Source organism: Rhinatrema bivittatum, chromosome 3 (genome assembly GCF_901001135.1).
Source record: "Rhinatrema bivittatum chromosome 3, aRhiBiv1.1, whole genome shotgun sequence".
NCBI lineage: Eukaryota > Metazoa > Chordata > Amphibia > Gymnophiona > Rhinatrematidae > Rhinatrema > Rhinatrema bivittatum.
In genome coordinates, this window is record NC_042617.1 from 212,556,373 (window position 1) to 212,566,271 (window position 9,899).

General features: G+C 41.5%; 1 protein-coding gene across 7 annotated transcripts in view; it reads right to left on the reverse strand.

Moving 5' to 3' along the window:
* MAP3K4 (mitogen-activated protein kinase kinase kinase 4) overlaps positions 1 to 9,107 on the reverse strand; it is a 464,119-nt gene extending 455,012 nt beyond the window's left edge. For 5 of the 7 annotated variants that reach the window (XM_029594154.1, XM_029594153.1, XM_029594149.1 and 2 more), the window contains exon 1: positions 8,683 to 9,107. Coding sequence is in view for 4 of the 7 variants with exons in the window: in XM_029594153.1 (XP_029450013.1) it covers positions 8,683 to 8,720 (38 nt within the window). In the remaining 3 variants the exon portion in view is untranslated. Of the gene's footprint in view, positions 1 to 7,612; positions 7,634 to 8,357; positions 8,592 to 8,682 lie in introns of those variants that run through there. The other 2 variants (XM_029594150.1, XM_029594151.1) reach the window with 2 other exon arrangements.
* Positions 9,108 to 9,899: the final 792 nt, after the last annotated feature.

A 9,899-nucleotide genomic window follows, 5' to 3' on the forward strand; every position in this document is an offset into this window, starting at 1 on the left:
CATAAATATTTAAACTGTGCATGCGCAGGGGCTGTGCACACAAGGAAAATGGCTGCCGTGTTGACAGATTGTACAGTCGAAGAACAACGTGCTGTTATCCGATTTTTATGGGCTAAGGGCTTAGTGGCAAAAGACATTCATAAAGAAATTTATCCAGTATATGGAGAGAAATGTCTTTTGCGTAAAGCAATTTATAACTGGACCGATAAATTTGCACAAGTACGTGCCAACGTGAACGACGAAACCAGACCTGGTCCACCTGTAGAGATTGCGACAGAGGCAACTGTGAAGCAGGTTGAAGAGATGGTTCGCGCTAACCGGAGGGTAACAATTGTCGAAGTTGCCAAAGAAATTGGGTGTTCTCACGGATTAGCATATTCCTTAGTGCACGATGCACTGAACTTTCGCAAAGTCTGTGCAAGATGGGTTCCCAAACAGCTGACCGAAGACAATAAGAACAACCGGATGGGTGTCTGTTTGGAAAATCTCTGCCGTTATGCAAATGAAGGTGAATCAATGATGGCACTTATTGTTACTGGTGACGAGTCGTGGGTGCACCACTATCAACCAGAAGCGAAACACGATTCCATGCAGTGGAAGCATCCACTATCACCGACACCGAGAAAGTTCAAGCTTGTACCTTCTGCAGGAAAGGTGATGTTGACTGTGTTTTGGGACCGAGATGGGATACTCTTAACCAGTTTTCAGAAGCGTGGTGAATCTATTAATTCGGCTTCCTACTGTGCTACTCTATTAAAGCTTAAAGGAGCAATTCGTAGAAAACGCCCAGATCTGGAAAAAAGAGAAGTGTTGATTCTTCACGATAATGCCAGACCACACACTTCGAATGAGACTCGTCAGATAATTGCGAACCTGCACTGGGAAGTTCTTGAACATCCATCATACAGTCCGGATTTGGCACCCAGCGATTTTTACTTGTTTGGCAAACTGAAAAGCCATCTCAGTGGTAAACATTTCACCAGCGATGAAGAAGTGGAACAAGAGGTGAAGCGCTGGTTATGATGCCAGCCAAAAGACTTTTACGCAGAAGGTTTTGACAGACTTTTCAAATGCTGGGACAAATGTATAAATGTTCGCGGCGATTACGTTGAAAAGTAGTTGGTTTTTCCAGAAAAACTGTGACTATATTCTGTATATTTCACAGTAAATAATTCATCTTTTGCATTTAAATAAATTTCATGAATATTAATCCCATGTATGTTTGTGACTTACTTACTGACTTATCCTCGTATAATATTCAGAGCATATGATTGCAAAACGGGCAACTGATACATGTGAAGGTTTTGCTGATGAAGTGAGCAGTGCAAATCACAATTTAAGATTTTTGACCACATCTTTTTCAAGTGCTTTAGTATGCGATGTTAAAACATGTAGCCCAACATCTTTTGTGATATCTAAGATGTTGGCCTATACTTTCACTTGTTCACACCAAGAAGATTATTTTGAGGTAATAAGAAATGAAAAGAATATATCTATAATCTATCGATATATCTATAGAGAGAGAGGAAAAGGTATATATGGGAAAAGTGGAAAAAAAAAAGTTGATATACATGTTTTCAAAAAACACAATTGTGTGCTATTATGACACAAAATTGGATTATTTGTGAAAATAATTAAAGAAAAGATTTTTTAACAGAATGAATATGGTCCAACATACATCTTATCTAGACTGAATTCTTTAACATCTATCTAGGCAACTAATTTTTTTACTGTATATATGTTTGTAGAAGATATAGTTTTCAATTAAAACTCTCTCAACATAAGATGTTGTATGTTGGATTTTCCTTCTGGTGTGATTTCTGCGCATCAGTTCACTATATCTTCTGTGGGATATACATGTTTTGACAAGAACTGTTTCTTTGGACTTTTGTATAAAACTGAACAATTTTTTTTCACCAAGCTTCTGGCTGAACATTCCACAGCAGCCAAACCACCATTTTACAGAATGAAAAAGAAACTTGGTCACAGAAAATACTCATTAAACATGAAAATGAGTGAGAGTCAAGGTGCAGGCCAGCCTGTGTTGCTAGAGGAAACAACAGAACAGTCAGTCCATGTGTGCAAGGGTGGGAGCATGGGTGCTCATGCGCGTACAGCACCATTTATTTAAGCCCTGTGCTTGTAAACAAGTCTTCATGCAATAAAAGAGAGAAAGTGCAAATGTTCTGCCTTCTAGATACCTAAGCAACACTCCATCCACAGAAAACGAGAGGACATTAGAGCAGCCTAGGAGAGAAAGCTGCAGAGCAGGTGGGAAAGTAGGGTATTTTCAGTTTCCAAAAGACAATTTAATACAGGTGGGTGCGATGTGAACTGTATAACTTAGGAACCTCACCAAGCCAAAAGCATTAACAAAAAAACCTCAAAGCTGGCAGAGCAGAAGTTCACAGACAAATTGATTCTCTCCTAAGACATAAATACATTTGCATCACTGGTTTCAACACTTGAAGTACAAGTTACCAAAACATCAGACAGGTCCCACTTCAGGGCCAGCTGACCTTGCACTATGAAAACCTGCACTGTTTGCAAGACTCTCTTCTAATGCTTCAGTTTAAAGTAGCTGAACACATTTACAAATGATGAAACAATATGCAGCAGTTACAAACCGAGGCAAAACATCCTGCAGGATTCTGTGCTTGCTGGTTAAAAGAACAGATGTCTCCAACCTGAACCTTCCAAGATTTCTTTAATAAAACACTCACTTTAAAGCATCATTGTCTCTGGTGAGTTATTTTCTGGGAGAGCTCCTACTGACCAACAGAGATGGTCAACACCAGTCCTCAAGATCTGTAAAACAGGTCTGGCTTTCAAAGATAACCAAATTATTGCAAACTTTTAGACTATGTATCCTTAAAGACAGACTGGTCTATAATCCTCCCTACTTATAATGAAAACAGTTCTATAAATGACCAGCTCAATTCATCCCAACCACCAGTAAGAGGTAAATAAACCAACCAATGGAAGAAGCAAAAAAAAAAAGGCATTTCCAAACTTTGGAAGTTTAAGTCGGGAAAAAAATTACTACATTAAAACTCTTCAGGCCGGCGGTTGTGCAAGCTGCAGAGAGACCCGGTTGGAGAGCGGAGGATACAGCTAGCCTCGGTGGAGTTTGGCTCGTACTTTGAGAGGCTCCCGCGGCACCCGGAAGAATATCGACTCCACCCCTGAGCCCCTGACGTCACAATTAGTGACCAGGACGCCCATAAAATCGGCGTTCGTGCGGCGCCCCGTCGACGCCGGCGCGCCACCAAGCCGCGCGCACACAAGGGGCGCACCGACTTGTTCCGGCTTAGTCCGGCGCAGGGTGGAGCGGCCAGGCTCTCGAAGCAACACAGTCCGCCAATGAGGAGATAATACGCAGCTAACAAACGCAGTGAGTAGTGGTTTGACTTGAATTAAAGAAGTTTCCTGTTTTGAAAATGCCTCCTAAAAGAAAGGGGAGAGTTTGGGTCTACCCCCCCGAAGCTTCCCCTTTGAACACAAACCAGCGTTTAATAACTTCCTATACTCCTGCGTTGGTAACCGATACTGAGGAGAATATCCCCGCTATGGCAGTGGAGGTAGGAGCTCCGTCGCCATCTGGGGAAGTGACTCTGTCTCCTCCTGATCCCCGCTGCCCAATAATGATGTCACCCACCAGCTCCCCTGTGTTGGCCGGAGATCAGGTAGCCGAAGTCGCTTTAACTGTGATGGCAGGAGTAGAACACAGGCAAGAGCCTCACAGTTTACCAGTCTCTCCTAAAGCTTCCGAAGAAGGAGCGGTTGGTGGAATAGGAATGGAAGCATTAACATCAACCCCAGAGAAAGGGGTGGGAGAAGGTTTGGAAAAGCTGTTGAAGGTGGAGAAAAGAATGGCTGGAAAGATGGACGAGTTAGTCCACTTTTCTATACCAGCTAAGCCAGCAATTGTGACCTTGGACTCATTATGGGACTTAGTGGCAGGCTTAAGTAAAGCTCTTTTTGATACAAATGCAAATGTAGGAGCCCTTAACATAAAGATGGAAAAAATAGAAGATAAGTTAGAAAAAAGTGATTCTAGAATTGATAAGATGGAAGTTGAAATTGAGAAAAACACTAATGTTCAAATTAAGTTAAAGATATTACATCAGTATCACGTAGAATTGAACATATTGAAAATTATTCCAAACATCTCAATCTCAGATTTACAAATTTTCCTAGGGTGGTGGGTCAAACAATAGAGGTAACTCTTAAGAAATATTTTCTTGAAAATGTAAAGCTCAGTGAACAAGGATTGCCTTGTATCACTAGGCAAATATTCCTGAAGCTCCCACAAGGAGTTAGATCGCGAATTGAAAATAAGGCTGAGGTTGAGATTATGGAAAATTTGACTGGATACTTAGAAAATTCATCATTAGAATTGTGTGATAGAGCAACTCTTCTAGTCACATTTGCTTCAGAGTATGATATGGGTATTGTGATGAAGAATTTCTTTAAAAACATCTCATCTCCATTTTATGGAGCTGGGGTGAGGATTTATCCGGACCTTGCTCGTGTTACACAGCAAAGGAGAAGAGAATTTCTGACACTCAGAACTCAGGTTAAGAATTTGGGCTATTCTTATGTTTTGAGATATCCTAGCAAGTGCATTATAAAGCGGAAAGAAGAATGTTTTGTGTTTTATTACCCAGAGCAACTTAAGTCTTTTGTTAATGCTAGAGTTATCCCTGTGATTTCTCCTAGTATACACTAAGAGGGATCTAGATATAAGTTGGGCTACCTAAAAGTTAGCTATTTCTCCAGGTATATGGAATGATCTTATTTTGATTAATGCTCCTAAGATTTTCTATTTTCTCCTCATTTTTTTCTTAGTATGAGGTTTCAGTTAAATATGAAACATTGTTTCTGGAGTATATAAAATTTACAACTTATAATGTAATGATATGACTGTATCCTTGTTTTCTTTAATGTAAGATTGTCTTACTTTAATATTGAAAATAATAAAGATTAAATTTAAAAAAAAAAAAAAAAACTCTTCAGGTCCTCTCTCACATCCTTCCCTTTAAAGAGAAAGAAGGAGCCCAACCAAGGGAGATCCACATGCCAAGAGAGGCTGGCAGACAGGATACAGCATCAGTCTACTATTTGTTTTTGCTGAGTTTAACTATTTTATTTTTTGTAGCTCTATGCTGTGTGCAACACCAGACTATGGTCTGGAGGACACCTGAATGACAGGGAAGCAGACAAACACGGGCAGGCTATGATTCAAGGCTGTGCTCGCGCACATGCAAAATACCTCCACAATAGTTTTACTAGCAAAACCATGCTCATACCACTTGAAAAGAAATGGGATTCAGGCACCACTGCAAACCAAAGCTGAAAGCATGAACAACAATGTGCTTAAGGTTGTTGGAATTCCCATATATATTAAATGTAGGGATGGGGATAAATGAGGCATTGAATTATGTTGGGCAAACTAGATAGCCATAAAGAGAACTATAATGATTAATATCCAAACACAGGACCTGTACTATAAGACTAAAATTATTATACAGGAACCTCCGGTATATAAATTATTTAAATAAATAAATAAATAAATAAATAAAATAAAATAATCTCTTCTAATTTTTTGGACCAAGACTGAGAACCTGCACAATTGAAAGAGGTGTTAATGCCCTGCAACCCAATTCCATTAGTAACACAACTTTATGATCATTTCCAAATCAGGAAGATCAAAACCTCTGCTTAGAGAGAAAAAAAAAAAAAAAAAAAGTTAGGCTCCTTATCTGTCATAGTATTTTATGTCAGGAAGTTGAGGAACTGCCCACACACAATCATTTCAGCTGGTCACATTTACTGGAATCAGAAGTCATAAATATTCAAAAAAAAAAAGCCATGCACTGACATTCAGAAGGGGCACAAATGGCAGATCTACTCCTTACAGATTAGGAAAACTGAAAAACTAAGTACATGGTGAAACTGAGGTTGAATACATAATTGAAGATAATAATTCTTTACTTTACTGTGGGTCTCTCTAACCCTTTGGTAGCGTGATTCAGAACAGGTGGACCACTGCATTAGATTCCAAGAGGTGTCTGCTATGACTTTTCCTCCCTTCAGTGCCTCTACCTAAAGGTTTCACAAACCATACAAAGCAACTTCTGATACAATTTGGTACATCTCTGTATAATCTCTAAAGGCAGAGGTGCCCACCATGCATTTCAAAGCCAAACAGGGGCATCAGAATCTCCTCCTCAGTGGAAGCATGCTCAATACTCTTAAAAAAAATACACTTTTCCTCCTTTGCATTAATAAACATTATACCATTAAAGACTTGGTGCCAGTGAGGGCAGGCTGCTTTCGGGGAAACTCCCAGCACATTCACATCTCATTTCCATTTGCTGGGAATAGTTTCCACAGCCATCTGTCCACACCCAGGTAAGACTCGCATCAGCTGTCCTAGCAAGCCCAGTTCCAAAGGTCAGAAATGGCCCCAAACAGGAAACACACAGGCACACCCCCCTTTTCATGTTGAAGCTGCCTCCAACTGAGAATACAAAACTCAGAACAGCCTCTAGGCTCAGAACCAAAAGCAAATTAATTCAGTTCTCAAAGATGTTTTCAATGCAAGTGAGAGATTTTTTAGCACTTCTGCTGTTTGACAAGTCCTTAAAGGTATCCTAGAATACAGTCTCTCATGTTATGCATAATTCTAAAACAGCCTGTGCTACATCACACAAAGTCAGACCAACATATAGGACAGTAGGCTATAGAAGTACTTGTATGTAGGAGCTGCCCAGTTTATAATGGCATGCATTAAACAAGAGATTTTTATTTCCATCTTGCAGTCTGCCAAAATTATCTTCAGCACCAATTTACAAAATCTAGTTTCACAAGTCAAATATGCTGCTTTGACAGTTGAGGTACTAACAAAATTAACTTTTGAGAACAAAATCACAAATAAAAATCAGAAAGCAAAAGGTGCTTATTTCAATACCAAAGGGATATAAAACTTAGCGGCTCTTATTACGAATTCACATAAATCTGTGGTGTTGCCGCTTGTGACATTTCCATGCACACATCGCACACATCACACAGATGCTTTTGACGGCGTTAATCTAACACTGACGGCTGAATAAGGTAACAGGAGAAGAAGATTTAATAAAATCATGACCTTAAAAAAAAAAAAAAAAAAAAAAAAAAAACTCTTGCAGAAAATGAAAATAAAAGGTATCCCAGCAATAAAACAAATAAGCCAAAAAAAACAAAAACATTTAGCAGGCTGCAGTTTAGAAGCATAAACTGGATTTCCACTTCCCTTTCAACAGTAAAATGCATCTGAAGGTGCCGACAGGAGGCTTCCTGCAGTCAGAAAAAAAAAAAGAAAAAATAGATTCTGTCCAAGCCTTAGAACACCTGGAGCCTTCGGCCACAAAGCTCCTCCTGCTTTTTTTGTTCTGCAATGTGCGTTCGATGCCGACCACACGCGGCCTTGCACGCTTCACACACAGAGCTGCCCTCTCTCACCTAATTCATTCAGCATCAGCATGAAGGGTGCCAGTGGTATCTGTTTCCTCTCTCATTACCCCCTCTTGCAATCCCCTCTAAATCAGGACCGTGCTCGAAATCTTACCGGACACGGGGTACATTTCGGGCCTCCAAATCAAGTCTAAAGGCCTACAGGTCACCGGCGGCCTCTCTCGGTCTATTTTCCCTCCAGACGCCTCTGGATTATTAAGAGAAGTCACTGCAGGGGGGGGGGTTTCCTCTCCAAGCGAAGGAAACCTTCCACAACTCGTGAGAGCATTTTTTCTGACTAAAAACTTTTATTATTCATAAAATTGCACCAATCCCCCCCAAAAAAAAAAATCTTTCTTCACGTCCAGCGCCTTCCTCCCCCTCTCTCTACACTAATTTGTCATTTCGCGACACTTCCAAGACACACCCAGAAAGTTTCAAGGAGCAAAAAAAAAAAAAAAAGGAACAACAAGGGCAGAGCCCGAATACCTTTTTCCCCAAAGAAAGGCCCGAACAGCTGTGCAAGGGGCGAAACTGAATCTACCACAATAAATGTGCAGAGCACTAAAAGCAAGAAAGGAGCCCAGCTCTCTGTACTCCCACGGCTGCTTTCCCAGAGCTGCAAAGCCTATCCGCTTGCTCCTTTCCATGCACACACTTCCCTTTCGGGAAATGCATGCAAGAAAACATTTTCTTTACATATTTTTTTTGCACCACAAAGTTATTTCCTAGGCAAACATCCTGATTAAAGCCTGTGCATATTATGGCGCTGGAGCTAGCTTGCAAAATCCAAGCCAATCCACACGAACAGGAGAGTCTGTTACACAATTTCCAGAAATTACAAAAATAAACAGCAATACCATCAGCAGAAAGCCGCAGTTTCGTTGCTATGCATCTCCACGGCACGCACCGGCCTCTTCTCGGTTGCAGCAGAGCGCACTGCAGAAGCCCTGAAACTTTCCTCCCACACTAGACAAGACCGGAGATCTGTGGCGCGCAACAGTGATCGGAATATGTGCCAGAGGAAGGTTGCCGGGCGAAAAACGAGTACGCATGCGTCGTGCAGATCGTGAACTGCTCTGGATCACTATCTGGCAGCGGCTGCGGTCGTTTTGTTCAATGTGCCGGGGAGCGAGAGCGCGCGCGGTGAGCACTGCTTCCGGTCTCCTCCTCCTCCCTCCTTACCTGCTCGCACTGCAGCAGCGCTCCGGCGCCTTTTCCATGGCGGTGGATGGAGGCAGCGTCTTCTCGCCTTCTCATCAGTGCAGCGCGCAGCAGCCGCCCACCAGCAACGACAGATCCATCCGACTAGTCAGTGCACGAGCGCCTGGTGCTTTCCCTCCTCCCCTTCCAGGTCTCCCCAAAACAAGCTAGAGCGCCTATGCCCTCATCCGTCGCGGAGCGAAAGTCCACAGCGAGTGTCCGCGCCGCAAAGCGGCCATCTTGGAAACGGGAGTCGGCAGGACTACGGCAGCCCATTCAGGTCAAAGAGAGAAGCCGAAGCTTTTTGGGAAGGGGCTATGGACAATGAAATGGTTCCTGCGCACCTTGCGCTTTGCACACCGCATCTCTAGTTTTAATGACGTAAGAAAACTCCGCCCTCCCCCAAGTCTGCGGGTGGACATTGTGCTTAAGAAGAGAGATGCTACTTACCAGCTTTCCAAGCGTTACAGTTGTATTCTTTTTGTCACTATTCATATTGAGATGAATTTATGTATTTTAAAATATACATTTATCTGCCTTGGGATACTGCTGATTTTGTTACGTAGTTGTTTGTTCTATTTGACCTTTGGCTTGTAGTGTCTTAAAGTAAATAGTTTGGGCCTGATGTAATAAAATTGAGGTAATATATGTGCGTTGTATTTTAGCACATATTTTCTTAAGGTACTGGTTGAAAAAGAAGGGTTATCTCCCACCACAGTAAGCTAATAGTATGGAAATGGATTTGGAACGTTAAAATACATACTAAAAATATGCACAGAAAAAAATGAATAAGGGGCATAAATTGTTTATGCACAAAAACAATGTTTTGCTCACACACAATATGGTTAATGCACTGAAAAGTTTAGGGGCACAGCCATGATTTGTGCTCAGTGAGGTCTATATTCAAAGACATTCAGCCGGATAAGGCAGAAGTTAGCCAGCCACATTAATATTTGTGCACTTGGCTTCCTAAATTTTAGACAGATATTTCATTATCCAGCTACAATTTAGCTGGATAACTTAGAGGTGTTCCAGGGAGGCATTATACGTGCTTATGTCATAAAATGAATGCATCTCTAGACGTGGGTCAATGAACACGTGGACATGTGCGCTTAAGTGCCTGGGTAAAAGTTACTGTCGTAGGTTGTGCACACAAAACCTGCATAAATAACGTATTATGCACATAAATCCTGCCTCTC